The sequence below is a fragment of the Centroberyx gerrardi genome, chromosome 4 (assembly GCF_048128805.1).
Source record: "Centroberyx gerrardi isolate f3 chromosome 4, fCenGer3.hap1.cur.20231027, whole genome shotgun sequence".
In the NCBI taxonomy this organism is placed as follows: Eukaryota; Metazoa; Chordata; class Actinopteri; order Beryciformes; family Berycidae; genus Centroberyx; species Centroberyx gerrardi.
The window spans coordinates 15,039,206-15,060,573 of record NC_136000.1 but is presented as its reverse complement, the minus strand read 5'-3'; the positions used below and the strand labels follow the sequence as shown (position 1 = coordinate 15,060,573).

Genomic DNA, 21,368 nt, shown 5'->3' with positions numbered 1-21,368 from the left:
CATCAACACATACTGTACACACGCTCACTGAGAAGCATGTAAAAAAGTTATAAAATTGCACAAACACTAATAGAACAGATTTGTTTTTCTTTTGTCTAATGATGGAGTCTTTGATAGGTGATAACTGTGAAGTGGTGAAATGTCCAACCTGTAGGAAGCTCTGGCTGGCTATGATAAGGGCAAGCTGGGCACTCAGCTCCTCAGGCTGGGCCTGGCTGCTCCTCATGCCCTGGACCAACTGGGGAATGCTATCTGCTACTGCCTGCATGTGCACACAGACACACATATGTGTTGTTTCCACACAGTCCAGAACATTGTGATTAAGTCTGCATCAGAAAGGCTACCAATATACACCATGCATTCTACTGGTTTCAGGACTGTGTTTTTCAATACATGATTTGACAATGACTTTTATGCAGCAATAACAATTATGATTCCTTCCCATGCATTAGTCTCAAGAGTGTATGTCCATACCTTGCAGCTGTGCACTAGCTGTTGGTGCGAGGCGGTATTTTTGTTGGAGGCAGCAGCGTTTTGAGCAGCTGCGATGGTCTGAGTAGCAGCAGCCGCTGCCTGCTTTGCAGCTATCTGTTCAGAAGATACCAATGGAAATCATTTAGGATAAAGTAGGATAGTAGCAAATGGCTAAGGGTAACTTTGGCTTTTGTTCAGTATTATACTGCTGTGTTCTATATTCAGACAGAGCTGTTCTAATCAAACTAAGAGGGGTAACAAACCAAAAGGTTTTGTGAGAAGAGGAAATTGATGGGATTAGTCCAAGTCCATGGACCTTTCATTCTTTATTTCATGAGATGTTCAGCATTGCTTTCACCTTGCAATGTTTACAACACCAAAGCATTAAAAAATATACCGCTTAGTTGACACTAATCCGCAGGCACAAGGCTAGCTTTGAAGTGACGGCAAGATTGAAAATAGAGGGAGAAGACATTCCTTGCTTTGTGGATGGAGGAAGTGAGGATGAAAAAAGAAACATGAAATACAATGATATCTTTGTCCTGCGGAAAACAAACAAGACTGCGCTGCACTTGGAAGTGAGATGAGTGGCAGAAGGAGCATTCCTATCTCTGGTGGAACTACGGAGTGACTTATTCTATGTGCTCCTAAACAAAAGCATCTGCACAGCTGCACAGGAACTGTATAAATGACAGTGGGGAAGGAAATCTAGGTGACACCAGAGCAGATACAGAGACAACAGGGGAGATTAAGGGGGTCTTAAAGGACGCACACCCGTGTCTGTGATAGCTGTTACACACACACTTCACTGTGCAACTTGCAGATTCATGACACTCTAAATGGTCTTCAGTGTCTCCTCGATGGAGGCGACCATTAGCACCATTACTGGGACCGTCTGATGCAACAGAGGCAGACTGAGATATATGTCTGATAGCAGGCTGATCCCAGCCTTGGGTAATGCACAGTTTATGTGCTTGGGAAATTGAACATTGGGAGCTCTGGAGCGGAGAGGGGCGAGTCATTAGGGGCAAACTGATACCGGGGGCTAAACACAGATCTTTACACTTAGATTAGCTCATTCACAGCACTAATGGGATTTACAGCCCTCTGCTGCAGGAAAGAGAAATAACACAGACAAATATGCTAAATGTGCCTCATTTGTACAAATGAAGGCTGAATTATTTCAGCATTTTGACGTGCATTTCCTTTAGCCTGAAGACTAAACTATAAATCTATACCTGCATGGATCTGATCTAATATGCATTGTAATTCACAGTCACAGTGTTGGGAAGATATGGGAACATTTTTGCATGACACTTTTGCAGATAGGGAGAAGCTAGGAGGAGGGTTGTGTTCGATAAAGGTCGAGCAATACAAAGATAAGAATACGTTGCCGTCATGACTCACCTCCAGCCTGTTGACCAGTTTCTTCTTTATGGCATTCTGAGCTGCAGCATTAGTGGCCACACGCAGCCCCTCCGCTGCCTCTCTTAGCCTCTGCTGCTGGTCCTCATTCTCTGGGTAGGCAGCCGCCCCCTGAGGGAACATACACACACACGCACATAAACACACACACACACACATATATATATAAACATACATACATAATAACGACACTATACTTAATAATCAGAGCTCAGCGGTGAAAGGAGACATCAAATCCCCTCTTACAGTTTAACTACTCTGGCTATAGACATTGTACAATAGATGCAAAGAGGCATTTAGCTCAGTCTGCTTTCTGACAGTTGCCAAGGAAACCGTCAGTGCCAGATTCCGATTTCCTCTTGATAATGGCAGTGATGTGGTGATTAATGTGTCACAGATCAAAAACATCTAACGAGCCATAAGCAGCGTTTCACTTGCCTGCGTATTTCACATTGATAATATCCTGCTCATTTATACTTGTCGACAGTGCCAGGGGCTTATTAAGAACCACTGATGCTGTGCCCTTTCATTTCGGATGTGAAATGATGCTGGCAACTGCATACAGTAATACTAAAAATCTGTTTTCCATCAAGCGACTGCAATTCAATTTCATTTTTTAACATTGCATTTGACATTTATTATCACATTTGACATGCTGCATACAAGAACACTATGGCAGTGACATTGCTAATGTCAATATTAGAAAATAAGAAAAATAAAATACAATACTCAAGTTGGGGAGCAACAGATTACACAACAACAGATAGGTATTAAGACTTTGTTTAGAAGCTAACATCATTTTTACACACCTTGAAATAACAGTTAATAGTAGTTGTACATTGTTGTAACAACCATATTCAAATTAAAGCCTTTAAATTGGAATAAATCAACATAGTTAATCATCGTAACTGAAAGTAATCAGATTATGTTACTAAATTGGAGTATTACAGTGGATTACATTACCAGTTACATGTTTAATTCTTTACTGGATTACATTTGGACAGTAACCTTGTCACTATTTTACCTTAGCAGCCTCCACCATACGAGCTGTGGCATCAGCCAGCAGTTTGGCTGCAGCCAGCAGTTTCTTAGAGTTGTCGACATCCACCTCTGCCTCAGCATCTGATCTCATGGCATTGACCAAGTCAGAGGTGGCCTGGGCCAGCACCCTGGCCTGTCGCACCATCTCCCCTGTTTACACATACAGATGCACACACATGAAGTACACATGTACACAAGTACACATGTACACGCACAGAACAGAAAGAAAATGTACATTCCAGTATTGAACAGCTAACAGTGGGATATTTATTTGATTGTCCTACTCTTTAGGAGTCGCACCATGGTTTTCACCTTCATGTATCCTTACAGCTGAAGGTTTGTAGTGACTCATCCTCTCTCACATAAATTAGAGTTTTAGAAATATATGTAACATGGAACACATCTCCCCACACACACCTGCTATAAAAAACTGTATTTCCCAAACACCCACCACCAGCTGGAAATAACTCAAGCAGGAGAAGACTATGAAAGACAAGACATCTAGGTGCTTTACAACTACATCCTGGCCTTGGGAATCAAGCAATACTCTCTATCTCCAGAATGAACTCTGATCACTGAATGTTGATCTACGGCTACATATTTTCTTTCTTTTTTTGATGATTTGGGAAAGAAAGAGTTTTGCCTTCACAAAAAATGCCCAGGTCATGTGTTTCCTTTTAAGTTTCAAAGCCTCCCTGACGCTGATTGAGACCAGATTGGGAGCTCTGTAGTGGTTTTGGATGACATGTTTTCTACAACCCCTTGAGGATTGGCTGAGTTTGGAAATTCTTCAGCCTCATGGCTTGAACCATAACAAATACCCTGAGCTTTGAAAATGTTTCAGCAGGAGAATTTTTAAGATCACTTAATATGAAACATAACCTGACAATATCTTAAGTCCCTCCCAGTCAAATTACATCAGAACAAGAAAGAAAGGATTCAGAATAGATCAACAGATGACAAGCATCTTTTTTTAACTTTCCAAGTCCTTGGATAATAGATAGCAAACTGATTTGTGACAAACTAATGGAATACCAAACTGATCAGAAATCTCTGTTCTCACTCACAACCATTTCTATCTCTCCACACTCCCCCTGCTTCTCCCTTGAACTCACCGGCGTCACCCATGGAAGTGAAGATGTTTTCTGTGACGTTCATGATAGTGTCGGTGGCCTGGTCGTAACGTCCAATGGGCTCTCCACAGCTGGCGTAGTGGCGGACATGCTGCAGCAGGTCGCTGAGAGCCTGGCTCACCACACCGGCTGCCGCCCCGACTTGCTTCAGCAGCTCCCCGTCGTCGCTGGCCGAGCGGCAGGCCTTGACACAGGTCTCCACAGAGCGGTCCACCAGCTTCCCTGCCTCCACAAGCTGCTCCTGACACACTGGGGAGCTGATGGTAGGGCTCACCACCTGCACCGCAGACAGTCATGGGCACAGAACTCGAGCCAATCAGAAACTCTTGAAGACTATTTTGAAATTCGACAGACTACATCTAATTCCTGTTTCATCCAACCAAGTGTTGGTCAATTCACTTTCAGTTCAGTCATTTTAACATGTAAAATGAAACTGCTGTTCATTAGTTAATGATAAAGCATTCACTCTTAATTATTTAATTCAGGATATGATGCACAAACCTTTTAAAGTTCAGTTTTTGGATGTTAAAGAAAATCAACCTCTCACATGAATTGAATTAAAAGAGAACTGACCATAAGCCTGCAGTCGACGGAGCTAAAGCAGCTACTGTAATTAATTCCCAGCTGCCATTCTACTCTGATCATCCCCTAGCTTGTGCTGTGTCCTTTACTACACGGGCTGTTGAGTTGAATAGGCTTTGGATCAGTACCTTGGTGCAGGCCACCAGCTGTGAGGTGGACAGGGCGCACTGAGTGGCAGCTGCGATCACCCGGTTCTGCAGCATGGTGTCCTCGGCCACCTGGGCCACGTTCTTGGCCTTCAGGACTAACATAGCAGCTGCATTGGCCACTGCTTTGGCCAGATTCATCAGGATGTCCTGAAACACATTCATCAATGTCGTTTAACACAGCTGCGCACATGTGGGAAGGGACCAAGGAAGGTCTATTGATGTCTACAATCTTTATGTTTTCAACTCATTATTTTTAATCATATGGTGTGTATACTGGATATCTGCTGTACAAGGAAAGATCCTATTGTAACAGTGCAAAGGGTGAGTTCTTAATAAGAGACGGCTAGTGATAATGAAGTAGATAGTGAATAATACGATATACTATGTGAATAAATATAATATTAAGTTATGATTGCAAACTACATTAACCTGTATACAGCAGAGCAGTGTTGGCCTAAGATCATGGAGACCAAGACTGTGCATACAGTATACCATGCCTTCTTGAAAGGATAAATACTAAAGAGGAGGTAATGTAAGGATGTAAGGATGTAAGAAAACTAGAGGATGTGTATGTGCCAGTTAAATGAATATGACTGTAATATAAAGGGATAAATGAGGCAGATGGTGAAGGCTGTGGATAAGCTTATGCTATTGGGTGTCTGGCATACTGTGTTGTCATTTCAATACTCAAAGCTCTCCTCCTGAAACAATGTCATGAACTTCACATAAACTAATGGTCTAATAATAAAGCCTGAAGTCATTACATAAGCGTGTGTTGAAAATGTAAAAGGGGGTCTAGGAGTATATGTGTCTTCCTGTTTGGCAGCAGTGTCATAGGAACAGTGTGTGGGTGGTGTCCAACCTGGAACCTCTCATCGGTCTCGCCCTCCCCCATGTGACGGAGCAGGTCTCCGCTGGCCTGACCGATGCTTCCTGCTGCAGTCAGCACCGTCTGTCTGGGCTGCATGGGGATGACATCATCACATTCATTACACTGGCCTGGCCTGCTCTCACACAGGCTTCCATGTATTATCTAAAACAGACTCCTGGATCGAAAATCACACCAATAAACACTACCGTAATATATCTTCACCAGGACATTGATAAAAAGAAAAACATGCAATGTTAAGCGTGTCTTTGTATCTGCTGGGATACAGCGCAGAATGAAGGCCAGGTCAGTACAATATTCAGTGTCAGTGCGTCTCACCTCTGCGGCTGCAGGCTCAACAGATCTGAGCAGATCTGATACAGCGCCTGCCAGCGTCCTGGCAGCACCCATCAGCTTATGACCGCTGCCCACCTCATCGTCCATTAGTGCTGCTAGCAGCTTGACGCCCTTGGACATTTCCGTGAGGTTGGATGAGATGGTGGTGATGGCACAGCCCACCGCTGTGTAGTCAGTTTCTGTAGGCTCACCTGCAGAGGACGGATCACCATCATTAGATACCGTACCTCTGCTGTGCATCTTAATTTGCTGCACTGCTGCCACATTGATTTACCTAATCCACGGGGCAGCTTGCCTGTCAAATACTGTAACACACACATCAGTGTCAGTGTCATAATTAGCGCCCATTTGACATGGTTCCATGGAGATAAGTACGTAGATGGAGCAAGTGACTGTGGAGAAGAAAAACTTTCTATTGGATGGTTGGGGGGGGGGTCTAAGTGCCATCTAACAGATGGCTAGGTAAGATTAAAACCCAGCAAAAGGCTGGCAGGAACTTGGCTGGCGCTGTGCCAAGCAATAGGGGGAGCAAGGCAAGACACTGCCAGTAAGTCGAGCTTCAGAACAACATGTTCAAGATTTATTTATCAATAGAAATATTTACCAGGGAAAATGGGAAATGCTCCATTATTAAAGGAGAACTCAGGGTCCATCCGCAGTGTGCATTTGACATGTTTATTGATTTACACGCTGGGGGTTGCTAAGACTTTCAGATAAACAATATTTTTTAATAACAGGGCGATTTCCTTTAGAGCTTTGTCCAGCAAAGGCTTCATAAACAAGAATTCTGGTGAATTCTGGTGAAAGGAAATGAATGAAAACTGAAAAAGATATATTCCATATTGGCATTTTAGTATTCTTCTGGACACTCACCTGCAGTGAGATTGACCACAGATGCTGTTCCAGCGGTGATGGCATCAACTTGAGAGTGTATTTCATGTTTGGATTCATCCACTTTGTTCTGAACCCAAACCCTGGATGCCTTTCAGCAGAGGAGGAAAACGAGATCTATTGACTTTCATCACAGTGGGTGATTTTCAGCTCATATAAACTTTTTCTGCAAGGATTAAAGGACTAGGGCTTCACAACTCCCACAGCTTTGGAAATACTCATCTCAAGCTTTAAAACACATCCTCCATATTTACAGTCAGTTCTACCACCTAATTATATGGAATTTGAGAAATAAGATGGATTTTGGTGTGATATGAATGCTTGACTGTTTCTAAGGCTTCGCTTGCACATCGTGTCAGTGAGAGAGAGAAAGAAAGGCCAAGGCGGCATCTTTTACAATACTATTTAATACTAGTAGGAATGTAGGAATTGGTAACACTTCACAATAAGGGTATACTAAGTTAAGAGTTAGTTAATGCTTAATAAGGGCTAGTTAATGCTTAATAAGCATTAACTAACCCTTAATTAACAGTTAACTAATGTGTAATTTACTAATGGTGTTCATGTTAACTAAGGTATTACTTCATACATTATTTAATAGTTTATAAAGATGACTATTAAATAATGTATAAATTAATACTAATTACTTAATAATAGTTAACATGAACACCATTAGTAAATGATTAGTTAACTGTTAATTAAGGGTTAGTTAATGCTTATTAAGCATTAACTAACCCTTAATTAATGTACCCTTATTGTAAAGTGTTACCTAGGAATTCAATAAACTGATTTAAAACAAAATACAAAATAATTAAATCTTCACTGAACAGAAAAGATTCACAGAACAGGCTATTATATAGAGAAAGCAGGCATACATAAGTGGGGGAGGGGGATGGGGGCTTTAAGGAGAACTATGGGCTGAACTCACCAAGTCGTGGCCCAGTGGAGGCAGGTTATCTACATGTCCCAGGTCAGCCTGGGCCTGCTGCACTGCATGCATACTGCTGTTGATGGTCCCCATCAGGGCCTGCTGGGCCAAACTCTGATAAGACAACACGTTTCACACTCTGTATTAATGTATAACCAAGACATACCATAAGTAAATGACAACACAAAATGGGCTAAAATGCATTGCATGCATTTTGTGTAAGTGCAAAATTAAGAAAATATTAATCTTGCAAGTGATGCCCATAAACTGCAGGAGACAGACAGGTATTTTAGTGCGAGTGTGAAGAACTCTTCATTCCAGCTCTCAAACACAGTCCTATTGTCATATTGTTCATTGTGGGAGTGATCACATTTTGACCAAACTTGGGGGAATGATGCATCTCACAACTGCATTACGGCATTTTCAAAATGACACTGATCAGCCCAAGGAGGGAGCTACACTGTTGTTCGTCCATGTGTCACACATGGTATCTCAGACGCTGATAGGATTTTGACAAAACTTGGGGGAATGATGCATCTCACCACTGTGATCCACCATTTTCAAAATTACAGAGATGAGCCCAGCGGGGGCACTATAGGCCTATATTTTCAAAATTACAAGAGGGAATTATTCCAAAGGGACGACATGTTTGCTGTTGCTGCGTTTGCAATTGAAAATGGTCATACTCACCAGTGGGGGCATGTGTCCTCTGTGCATCTGCCCTGTGGTGATCTGCTGCTGGGCACAGGGCATAGAACCCATATTGAAGGTGTCAGGGCCGCCGATGGACCCCGAGCGGATGATACCTGGTAGTGCTACTGAGCCGTGCTCCACACGACCCACCCGGTTGAACTGCTGCTGCAGGATTGTGGACCTAAGATAGGAGCGAAAGAGACAGAGAAAGAGATAGGAAGTGCATGAGAAAACAGGTTTTTCAAAATTAATTTTACAGCAGCTTTTACAGCTGAATTTCGGAAACTGTTTCTTTGTGTGTGTGTATGCTACAAATGCTCACTGCTGCAGGAATCAAATCTGTGACCTGCTGGTTATGGGCAGTTTCTCAAACCACTAAGTCATCCTGCTGCCCAAAGTCAAGATCTAAATGAGATTGTGTGCAGTGGAAAGATCAGAAATATATGGTCAAAATAAAAGAAACACCAGCATAATGATTTTACCCAGGGATGGTGAATTTGTAATGGTGTTTTACGGCAAGGCCTATGGTTATATCAACTGCCATCACATTTTTAGATGATTGTCTCTATGATCTGGTCATTGAGAAGGCATTATGCTCCTCAAATTATTGAGTGACCACTTGTGCCTGTGAAGAGGGACAATGTCATTTTGGATCAAAAAGGAAATTCACTATGGGATTACGGTGATCTCTCAGAGTTTATAGTTCAGTAGTTGCTTTTCCGTTACTTGTGAGTGGATCTTTAACTATTAAAATCTAACTTTTACTCATTTAGATAATAACAACTGAAAAAATATTGCTCAGAAAAATGTCTGTTTTCTTGCCCTGCTCAACAGATGCTGCCGACTCTATTGGTTAATTATAGCTTGTTTTGAGAGGCAGCAATTATGTTTTTGTGCTGAGAACCACAACATGAGTCAATTGGCCCATAAGCAGCAGGAATATCATGCCCCATTCTGTCATAGAGTGGGTTCACTAGGAGCCGTGCGGATTTCCAATATCAACACGTCTCCAAGCTCTGTGTGACAGAGTGCTGGTCCATCTGCATTACCTTCATTGCCTTAGCTACAAAGCAGAATCAGGAGAGACGGCAACCAACTGGGAGATGACAATTATTGAAGAAAACAGCTTCCAACAAGATGATATCTTAACTCGTGTATTCCAAACAATCTAGCTTTCCTTTGTGAATTAATATGATAATGTAGTAGCTTTACCCTGAGGCAGTTTTTGTATTTAGGTTTGAAACAAAAATTGCACAAGAAAGACCAATTTCTATTCTGGTATATAGAGACTGGTGTCCGTGTTATTTCAAAATTCAAAACGCTGTTTGTGTGTTTAATTCTAACATTACTCCTCTTGGGGGTACTATGCTGGGCATGCAGAAATGTAATTATATGCACAATTAAACTGTGAGGTTTAAATTCACATGAGGAATAACTAGGCTGTGCTGCCTGAATCTGACTGGTCAGCATACTCCTGTGCTTAGCAGTGCAAAGACCCTGCAGTGGTTAGTACATGAACCCTCCTCACTTCTTAGGGGAGACCGATTCCTCCAGCATGGTGGATTCCTCATCTCCCTCGAGGCCAAAACGATCTTTACTCTGCTTCTGTAGAGAAGACGAACAACAGAAATCACAGTGAACAATGTATGCTAGGGATCATATTCTGCACTGTAATTCACCAAGTTGTTACGTTTGATTCATAATTACTTGCCTTTTTGAGTATGATGTCGATGTATCCAGCAATAAGCTGGGAGATCTGTTCTCCCTCTGTAGTCTGAACCGAGTAGTAACTCTCCTGGTACTCTCCAAAATCCTTTAGAGTGTATTGAAGACAGAGCAGAGATTCAGGGCAAACCAAGTGTCCTTAAACTCTCAGTATTCCAACATTCTCCTTTTACGTCCTAACGAGCTTTACAGTCTTTTCACAGATGAAATATAAAAATGCCTTACTGAGGGTGAAGCTTTGCATAAACTGTCCTGGCAACACCTTCATCATTCATACTATTAATGAAAAGAAAAATTGACTGGCTTCCACACCACATCCAACTTCTTCAAAGAGCTGATTAAAAATGAGATGTTCTCGTTTTCAGAATCGCAAAACTACTCACTTCAAAGCATTCTATGGAGAGACGGGTGAAATATTTCAGTGCAAATCAATGTTGGCAAATATACCTCCAAGTATTTTTTCTTTAATTTGCATATTGTATCAATCTTTAAATGGAGTACTGCTTTCCAGTTGAGAGCAGTCTGGCTTAATAAGACAATGTGGGGAGAAAAAAGAGAGTGCTGTTGACAACAGCCGATATACAAAATTGAAAAAGCCTTCAGATGAATAAAACATCCAAATTCTCCATATTCTTCCCCTGGCATCTATTGTAAACTCGGATGAAATAGCCGACTAGCATGCAGAAAACATTCAATATTGTAGTTTGAGGTCTCAACAATCTTCACGATGCTGTTTGTGTGGGAAAATGAAAATCTGGGAAAGAATAGATACCTGATGTAGAGTTGTGTAAACCTGACTGTGTACAGTAGAAACACATAAGATTATGAGTCTGACTCCCTAAGTGGGGCTGGGGACTTGTTGGAGAGAATGGGACAGTACCAGGGTGAAGCTCTTGGGGGAGGCAGCCCATCTCTTGACTGTGGTCAGGGGCCATTCCTGCACCACATCCTTCGTCTTCTCATCCACTCGCATCACCGACTCTTTGGTTATCCCCAGCAGCCGGGGGACCAGCTTATTTTTGCTCTTCATCTTTTCCTGTCGGATAGGAAAACATCAGACAACATTTCTGTAGGTGTCAAACACCTACACAGATGATTCATTCAAGGCATGAACGCAAAATTGCTGTGCGCTTCCGCTGGTGCTGCTGTAACACGCACGCTGTGTCTGAGGCTCGAAGCCCCAATAGGAGGAGGAAAGGGGCAGAAGCGAAGTGACCCTGCAGAGTTCAGCCTTGTTTAACTGCTGCTCTATTGAGCAGGGTCTCCCCAGGCTTTAGTCACTGTCAGCACACCAGCATGGAGCTTCCACCATCTCTCTGCCCGCCTGGCTCCAGTGCCTTCTCCTCTCTGCCCACTGAAAATCTATTACAGCTCACTTCAGAGCTTGAGCCTACACTTGGCTTTCCTCCAGGGGTGCAGAGGACGACACAGAAATTAGCGGTTTGTGGAGACGGGGGAGTTCAAAATACCTTTCATGCCTCCGGGCTATTGTTTTCATCTCTGGGTCAAAATGTAGAGCTCTGAGAATGGAACAAAAGCCACGAAGTAGAACAACTTCAACAGTTCAATGCTCTTAAACACAAGGACAGATAACATTATCCCAGTAATCACGATAGCTATGTATAGAGATTTATTCAAAACCTCCATTGTCTTTGGTTATGCCACTTGAGCATCATAGTTATCCGGGTTGTATTCAAGCAGGAAGTTCGATTTTCTAATCTGAAGTGCGTGGCAAAGAATGAGATCGTATCACACATCGTTTAACCTCGGTTAAGGTTTGGGAACATCTGCTGGTGCAGGAATTCACAACAGAAGGGTGGATCAATGTCAGAAGTCTTTTATTGGCCTGAAACACACACAGACCTGCACGCACGGCTGCACACACACACACACACACACACACACACACACACACACACACACACACACACGCAGACTTATTTCCTTCCATATCTGTGAAGTTTACAGCAAAAGAGAGCTTGTCCTAGGAACCTGTGGTGATTAAAGACTGACAGATGACAAATGGAAGGTTACAACAAACTCTCAGACTGTGCTTCAACGAAGATGAGTCTGTGCTTTTTGCCTCTGCTAGCAGCGAGAGAAGAGTGCAGCCGGAGTGAATTATTTAACAGTTTCTTGAAATCTCCATCACTACATTTCCACCTCGCACACAGACAGCGCTTGCAAATGTGGACTCACACGTGCACTCTCTCTCTCTCTCTCTCTCTCACACACACAAACACACACACACACACACACACACACACACACACACACACACACAAAGAGAATCTTGACCTTGCAGTCTGCTTTAACTACTGGGCCAAACATTCCATTTATAGTCCATTAAGACCATAGCAGACAACAGCACTATTCCTCTTTTTCCTACAGGACCAAATGGGCTGCTGCCAAAGAGCTCTTAAAATACCTGCTGGTGCGACTTCATCATGTTCGCACGCTGCACTCCCATTCCACTGCTCCGTTCACCAAACCAGCACAGAACTGCCATCGTCACAAGCATTTCAAAGCACTGTGTGGTGCTACTGCCTGGCAAACGCTCGGTCTTCCACAGTGAATCTGCTGGTTTGTTGTTGTAATGGGAATATAAATCTTTTGGAGTTTTCGACATGTTTCCATACGTGTTTGACAGTGTATATCACAACAGCTTTCTAATGACAACAGCTGCCACTCATTAGTACTGGAGCATTTATGTGTCTGTTAGCTGTAACGAGATTACTCATTAAATTGATATTGCTCAGTAATTATTAATTGCAGAAATCGCTTTTGAAAGAAATGTATGCATATTGTCTAGTGTGCTATGTGTGTCGAGTGTGTATGACGGATTTGTTTAGATGAGAGGTCAATATGAACGCCAAGTTCATCTTCAATGCAGAGAGATGAAGGGTGGCCATTGCATCAGGGAACTAACATGGAGAATTGTCACTTGCTCACTTGATAAATCAGACTGGGAAGCATGTGCTTATTTTAGCCATGGTTTCTGTTTTTTGTTTTGAACATTTTGCATCTTTTCCACTAATTTCCCCATTTACTGGGCTACCAAATGTGTAAATTAGCGCCAGATTATTCACCTTATTCTTGATTCCTGATTGCTCTGTGTTGCTCAACCCCCCCTAATCAAGTCGTCGGGACTGGTGTCGGACCTTACCTTCACCAGGAAGAAGGACACTCCGTAGGTCTGGAGGGATCTGGCAAGTTTCACATACTTCACTTTTGCCTCGATCTCTGTCATCTCGCCACAATTCTTATGATCCTGGGCAGAGAACAACAGTGAGATCTCATTAACATTACACCCGTTAATATGCCTTAGACACTGTGATCTACATAATGTATTTTGTCAATTCATGCCCAAACACAGAAGCAATTAATATATTCTCCACGGGCAAACATAATATATACATGACATTCTAAACAGCGCTATAATAATGTACATACTTGGAATATTTTCTTCTCGGACCCTCTCTGCTTGATGTACTCTTTAGGTAGGAACTCCTTCAGGCTATGGAGATAAATAACATTTTTACACGGTTACTCTTTTGCGCTACAGGCATTTCCTTTTCTATTAACATACTTCCACATATGAGGTCATTCTTGCCCTAGTGCCTACATATCAGACAGCAGTTGTAACAGCTGACATCACCCCTGAGCATTCCAGCAGAGGAAATCCCTGAAGGAATGGCCTGTACCGAAGTGCAAGGAGATAACCGCTGTATATGGATGGCTGTGAACTGAACATGTGAAAAGCACAACACACACTGTGCGGAGTGTTTGACGAATGAGGTTCATGTTGGTGTTAATGCATCTCTCTGATAAGGGAAGCTTACTCCAGGAATCCAGGCTTGTGTTTGTGTTCCACATGGGGTCCGAACTGGATCTGAGCCTGGATCCCAGCGAACTCACAGGCTTTATCAAAGGAGACAGGGTGGGAGCCGTTCAGTATATCATCCCTGGCCTAGAGGAGAGGCAGACGGATGAAAGGAGAGGGGGGGAGTAAGTGAGACACACACACACACACACACACACACACACACACACACACGCTCTCACATGCAGATCCAGGAAAAATCATAGAAATACAAAGGAAGAGAAGAGAATTATCCAGGATTTCACCCAACAGAGCTCCATAATGAGCACTTCGTTTTGTGCTTTGAATGTAGCTTCAGAGAGGGTGTCTAGTACTAAGTGAATAAGTAAGTGTATTTCCAGAACAGGAACATCACACAAACACATAACTTAGATTCATTCACACAGGGGAGCCAAATAAGATTTGTTTGTGACAATAAAAGCCATTCTCCAGGCTTTCAAATGTAACAGCGTCAACAATTTGTCATCACAGCCCATTACGTGTTATTAAAAAGGAAAAGACATCATACAAACACATCAGTCTCTTACAATATCCCATCTGTATTACGAAATAGTCCTAAACATATCATTAAGAAATCTAAAGACTGAATGATTTTTTTGTGAAGCACAATAATACAGCAAAGTCTGTTTGGTGCAGCTGAAACTCGCTTATATTTCAATGCCTTCTCAGTCAACTCCACACTCTAGCAGGCTGTCTACATTATCTTTACCGTTTAGGAAGCTGGAGAGGGAAGAAGCCTTTGTTGACATCTTTCAAATGGTTGTCAGTATATGCTGTTTTCTCCAGGGGGCAGTCAGCTCTCTCTCTCTCTCCCCCTCTCTCTCTCTAGTTCACTGCTGCAAGATTAATGGCTCCCAAAGCTGAGAGGCTAGCTGACAGTGAGAAAGGCTCCATCAGAGCTTTTAGCATTAGCATATCAGTGCACAGGCCCAACTCATCTCATTCTTACGTCCCATTAGGCCTACATCAACGGCAAACTAAACTGCAGCTTACTGCTGTTATGAGGACAACAATCTCCTCCACTGGCAATCAAGCCATTTCCCCAGTCTAATTCACAGTGGAGTATATAAGCTCTTACTGAACACAAGAAGACACTCCAAAGTTGGCCCTGACACACTGCTCACTGCCACCCATAGTGCATTTTGGTGGAATAAGATGGTAGGAATAACAGGCAAGCTATTTATGAAAGTTGAAATTTTGAAATAAGTGCTGCTTGGTGTATGCTGAATTTGCCAGTGGACCTCATTTATTCAGAAAAGCCACCATCACCATTTTCCCCCCGTACACAGAGAGAAAGAGAAAGAGAACAGCTAGGGACCAGTCTTCATCCTGAATTTCCACATTGCTTTGTTTAGCTACATTATTCAGTCTGGCATTACTATTCCCGGAGTTGCTTTCAATGATATCTAAATAAAGGGCATTGGTGAAACTGAATTCAACCGTGACTGGATCATTTCAAATCAATAAGCAAACCTCTGAATAATGAGAAGTCCTGCAGGTACATGTGTCCATTTGGCCAACCCGTTGTTTCTGTGTGGAAGATGACTGGCTAGAGTATCATTTTACCATTCTTGCCCATAGAGAAGAAAGCGAGGCAAGACCCTGAATCTCTCATAGTGGACATGGCAAGCGATACAGGCGCTGATTTCTAGGACATTCTAATGGAGCTGCACAAGTGGAAGTGAACCACAAGACATCAGAAGCGGTGACACATACAGCCTAAGGCTACAATGCTGAGGTCGACCAGTCCACCATGCCCCAGCAGAGCTCAGAGTATAATACGGCCATAAAAATAAATGCTGACATAGGGATACACTTAAGCAACTAAATGCACGCTGTGTTCGATCAACAGGCTCGCTAATAAATCAATGAGCAAATGAATAATAAAGATCCTCATGACCTGCACAACACACAAGCTTATTCTGGAAGCAATGTGCAAATATGCCAGCATGAAAACATGGAGAGGGAACGTCCTGGTGGCTCAGTTGGCTACGGCTCATGCTATACCAGCAATGTCCTGGCTTCAAAGCCAACCATGGACCTTTTTCACATGGCATCTCCCATTTTTTCTGTTTCTCTCTAATGTAAATATTCCAATAAAGCAAAAAAAAATGCCAGAAGATTGACCTCTTACAAAACTATTGCACAAAAGGGAATAATGGTACTTGGTACTGGATCCTCTATACTGAATGATGAACTTCGGGTTATATATGTATATGTATTTTGTTCGTTTAATTTTGTTTTGGGTTTTTTTCTAGTGGATATGTAGCATTTTGGAACAAGATTCAAGGCTCATTTGTTCTTGCTTTGGACTATTCTGTCTCTTAGTACATATAATAAATACACATAATCAAGAAAAGTGAGCAAAAGTGCATGAGCATCACGCACAGGGCAATGCTCTTGCTGTGGAGGTTTATCCTGTTCTTAGCATAGATACATGACAGAAAGGGAGTGGCTGTGTAGTAAAAGAGATTAGTCTGTTGCTGGCAGAGCTTCCACTATGTGTGTGTGTGTGGGCGGGGTTGAAATCATGGAAGCTTCACATCATTAATAAACATTTGAGCTCATCGCTAGGATGCTCTCCCAAAGAAATGCCAGCAATAACATCATAATCAGTACAATCTGAACTAACCTACTAACTGAGTTTCTGAGGGGTTACAGGGTTTGGGTTGGTGAAAGAAAAGAAAAGAAAAGAAAGAAAAGAAAAGAAAAGAAAAGAGGGTGAAAGGAGAGAGTGTGTCCGTGCCGTGCCTCGCAGTGAGATAAGTCAGGGGGCGAATGTGAAGCCTGGGGTATGTTCCATCCAGCCTAAGAAAGGCATCTATCTTCTGGCTCTGACTGCCCTTTTTAACACAGTGACAAATTAGAGCCACTGCCATGTGAAGAGGCTCTGTGATCTGCCTGTGTAACAATCTGAGCATGAGAGAGAGAGAGAGAGAGAGAGAGAGAGAGACAGAGAGAGAGAGGGAGAGATGGATGGGGAAGGGCAACGGAGAAGAAAAAGGAGGCGGGGGCGGGGGTGGGGTTGTTATTGTGAAAGGAAATATGAGTCTGTGTTGTGAGGAGAGCATGATATGCACTGTACTATAATATGTGCTGGGGTAAGAGGGGTGGGGACGTGAGCGATTATGTCAGAGTGTGTATGAGATCGAGGAGGGAGTGAAGACAGGCGGGAAGGAAAATGAGGGCAAGAGAGAGAGAGGTACAAACAGGAACAGACAGATAGAGGGGAGGAGAGCAGAGTCATCTATGGGTGGATGTCTGTTATGGACATATTCAGGAACTCCCAATGCAGCTGGGCTTGAAAAGATGAAGGGAGTCAAATATGAATGACTATACATATGTGCTGCTTTTTCCTCACGACATCAGAGCTTTTTATTTTCGTGTGGGAGTGCATGCAACATGATTCGTGTGTTTTTTGGAACAATATGTCTTGCATTCATTTGTGTGTGCATGTTCTGCAGTCCATTCTTCTGCTCTCTCTCTCTCTCTCTCTCTCTTGCTCTCTCTCTCTATCTGACAGAATGTGTGTGTGTGTGTGTGTGCGGGTACTCCACACCCTGCTCTGTGAGTCCAGGTGCCAGTGGGGAGCTCTCCTCCCCACCTCAAGGCTGGAGGGGCTAATGTGAATGCAGTGAGGTGTGCAGTGAGCAAAGCCTGACTAGTGTGGTGCCGACTCAGCTGACCCCCCAGGGGAGCCCCCGGTGCCAGAAGCTCTCCCTTGGTTTACAACACTGGTAGAACCAGCGCTGCCAACCACACACACACTCACATAGAGAGAGAGGGAGATAGAGAGAGAGTTAGAGGGAGAGAGAGAAAAACTAAGCTGCACAAAACACACCAGCAAAAGCAGAGCAGCAAACACAGGCAGCCTCACCCAGACATGCCCAGCTTCAGATCATCCTTTGCTAAGTGAAAAAGCCACATTAAAATAGCCTGGACATCTAGGAGCTGGAGCCCCACCTTGGGCAATACAAGCAGCTGTAGTGGTGCTGATACCTATGTAGAAGGCTGTGAGCTTGCAAGGCCAGCTGGATGAAGGGGAGTGGAACACTGTGGTGAAGGGAATCACATAGGAACTAAACATCTAAGACTGAAGCTTTGCCTTCACATGCCAGGTTTAGCTGTGCTGCTGCCTGGCTGGCTCTTCAGAACCAAGTCAAACCTGTCTGGACCGCATCTGAGCCAACCACCTTTCACAATCTGTCTAGACCTGGACAAAAGGTGGCTGCAAGCTACAATATAGAGGACGAATGGTTATTGAGTCTAATTAGAATGTCTCCTGTCTCTTTTGTTAAATGTATTTCAATATTTCATTCATTAGCCTCACTGGAACAATTGTGTCATGGTGGGCTATGGAGTGCTCTCCCAGCATAAAGAGATTGGGTCCAGCTCTAGATTTGTGTTGCATGTCATCTTCTCTCTCCTCTGCTTTTCCTCATTCCCAACTGTGCTATCCAATAAAGCAAAAATGCAATACAAATAATATACTTGATGTCTACTTCACAAAACAAATATTTGCGAGAAGATGCAATCCACGTTGCACCATACCAGAGCTAAATCTAGCTGGGCTGAAGCCAGTATACTGTGGCTAATATAGACAAGTCATCATACAGTATTGATCTATGAGGGATAATTATCAGGAAGCTCGATTGTCTGAATGTGCAAGAGGAAATATTTAAGTCTGCATGCACACGGGCGTGCATGAGTGCATGTGTGTGTATGTGTTCATGAGTGTGTGTCCGTGCATATGCATGTGATGAATAGCCTTACCTGAACATAGAGCAGGTTCAGCTGGACAGGGTCCCGTGAGTCTACGTTCTGGTCCGAATAGAAGAACTTGCGCCTGAGCAGCAGAGTCTCGCTCTCCTCCACTCCTTGCTCTCTGAATGTCCTGCTGTGGTCCAGCCAGTTCACTATCAGATCAATATACATACTCTGTTACCATACGTACTGAAATGAATTGACACTCACTTGATAAAGATTTTACTAGAAGAGGATACTGATGGCGAAATTAATCAGGCAGTTAGAAAAGGCAGACAGGCAGACAGATAGACTTAGACAGACAATCTACCAAATTAATCACAGGCAAGTGAACGTCTTGACGGGGCATGAAGACTGTCATCCGCATTATTTTCTGCTGAGAAGAAAGCTATTTTTCAGCCAAAGTTGGAGGGTGATTTATATATTCGCATGTTTCAAAATTTAATTGGTGTCCTCTGGGCAAAAGATAACAGTGTTAATTTCATTAAACTTTGATATGTCCATGCTATAAATTAGACTTGAGTGATAAAGCACATGTTCAGATGATGGCGTTGAGTCTGATTCATTCATGTAAAAATAGGAAGGGTGTACAGCTATCAAGATGTCGACGACACTTCTGGCCGCTTTGAGAAGCCCGCTCTCAAACTCACAGTCATCATCTGTGTGGAGTTTGGCTTTCAGCTTTTCCATCTTCCTCTCATCTCGCAGCAGCAGGGTTCTTTCTTTCTTCAGCGTCCCCATCCCATCCTCCTTCTTGTCCTCCGTCGTCTCCTGAATGAGGGAGTACTCCTCATAGTTGGTGATTCCTGAAAAGGGGGAGGAGAGACGCTTAGGACCAGCGTGATAACTCGTGCCATGATGGAGACACTCTCTCTCCTGCTCTCTTGCGCTCTCTTTATCTTTTTCATTCTCCCTCTCTCTGCCTTGAAACACCTATCGAGGAAAGCTGGTGCAGAGCCAGCAAACTAAAATGGGAGCTGAGGAGGAGAAGAAGCCAAGCAGAAAGACCTACTCTAAACAAACAGTGGCCAATAAAGAGATCTGCCAGACACACGTCCCTCTTCTCCTCACCCAATTGAGCTTGATTGCGGCACAGTATAATTGAAATACACGGCTTCGGCAACACCAGGGAGACAGGCGAGGATGGCACTGTCTGGGCCTTCACAAGAACACTCCATCATTTAGCAGGAACAAGCTTGATAAATCATGCCCATCATGCTTTAAACAAAAAGTGATTAGGACTTTATCAAGCGTACATAAATGCTCCAAAGTACTTAACAAACGCCTTTCTGTTCTAACATGAACTTATGTAATAACACAGCAACATAAGGGAACCTTTTATCTCCATATGTAGTGGATACTGGATATGCCTCGGACTAAAAATAAGATAGAGGATGAATAATTCAAGCCTGGGCGATGGGTTGACAAGATTCATATCAGCTGTAGCGGGGAGTATATCACTAACCTATTCGACTGCATATGGTTACAAGCAGCTCCCCGACCGTTTTTGAGTCGTCCACCATGATGGTTTTAACTGCACCGTCCAGCATTTTGATCTTTTGCGGCCTCTGTTTCTTCTTGTACTCCAAGACATCCTGAGAAACAAGAGCGGGAGCATGGTGACACCAACAACACTACTGATCGTCCTCAACATACTGTAAGCAGGGAGGCATGAATATCTCAGATCCCCCTCAAAACCTCTGTCAATATAAGTGAGTACTTAATCTTACCCCATTTCGCAGCATGTAGTAATCCAAGGTTCGACCCGACTCTAGCCAGATTCCTTTCCTGGGATCGTCATCAGACAGGAACAGCCCATAATCTGAGGCTGAAACACAAAGAGAGACAGAGCATGCAAATGTAGCTGCCTAAATGTTCCCATCATGTAAAGTAGCTTTGCCATTCATCTGGTCATCTGGTACCTTGTCCGGTCTGGGCCTCTGGGACCCTTTCTCTGATGATTCTGCAGGCATCATACACAGGCGTGGATGGTTCAAACTGCATGGTCTTCACCACGTTGCACTGGCGGACACAAATTTTCAGTGACAGGGCCACCATCTTGGCGGGTGGTATAATGGCCTCACCAACCTTCACACCTGGAAAACATAACAGGGACAGAAACAGTTTAGAGTGTAAATAGTAAATTCACACTACTGGCCAGTAGCACAAATTGACCATCTGCACTCTGTTTGGTATCAACAGGCCATTATTAAAATTTGCTCTCATGAAAAACGGGGTGACAGATAAGACTCTGTATAATACAACACCACAGGGTACAAAATAAATCATCACAATTATCTCCTCAGGGACATTTCTACATGTGACAGTGAATGTGCGTTGCCGGGCAGCACTGCCTCAGCGGCTCTTCATTCCTCCCCACTGCTCTCATATTAAAAGGTTAGGTGTATGGGGAAGTTCTACCTGATATCAGTGTGTTTAGCATTAGCTGAACCAA

General features: G+C 43.2%; 1 protein-coding gene across 1 annotated transcript in view; it reads right to left on the bottom strand.

Moving 5' to 3' along the window:
* The window catches only part of tln2b (talin 2b), a 48,934-nt gene extending 27,963 nt beyond the window's left edge, over positions 1–20,971 (bottom strand). The window contains exons 1-22 of the mRNA XM_071915542.2: positions 20,836–20,971; positions 20,644–20,741; positions 20,379–20,508; positions 19,564–19,719; positions 18,923–19,065; positions 14,109–14,236; positions 13,720–13,783; positions 13,433–13,537; positions 11,147–11,302; positions 10,253–10,354; positions 10,070–10,146; positions 8,539–8,722; positions 7,849–7,962; positions 6,903–7,011; positions 6,012–6,220; positions 5,667–5,765; positions 4,784–4,951; positions 4,056–4,350; positions 2,924–3,090; positions 1,882–2,010; positions 475–588; positions 149–262 (exon numbers count right to left, since the gene is read on the bottom strand). Coding sequence (XP_071771643.2) covers positions 149–262; positions 475–588; positions 1,882–2,010; positions 2,924–3,090; positions 4,056–4,350; positions 4,784–4,951; positions 5,667–5,765; positions 6,012–6,220; positions 6,903–7,011; positions 7,849–7,962; positions 8,539–8,722; positions 10,070–10,146; positions 10,253–10,354; positions 11,147–11,302; positions 13,433–13,537; positions 13,720–13,783; positions 14,109–14,236; positions 18,923–19,065; positions 19,564–19,719; positions 20,379–20,508; positions 20,644–20,741; positions 20,836–20,971 — 2,997 coding nt within the window. The remainder of the gene's footprint in view (positions 1–148; positions 263–474; positions 589–1,881; positions 2,011–2,923; positions 3,091–4,055; positions 4,351–4,783; positions 4,952–5,666; positions 5,766–6,011; positions 6,221–6,902; positions 7,012–7,848; positions 7,963–8,538; positions 8,723–10,069; positions 10,147–10,252; positions 10,355–11,146; positions 11,303–13,432; positions 13,538–13,719; positions 13,784–14,108; positions 14,237–18,922; positions 19,066–19,563; positions 19,720–20,378; positions 20,509–20,643; positions 20,742–20,835) is intronic.
* Between the last annotated feature and the right edge of the window lie 397 nt (positions 20,972–21,368).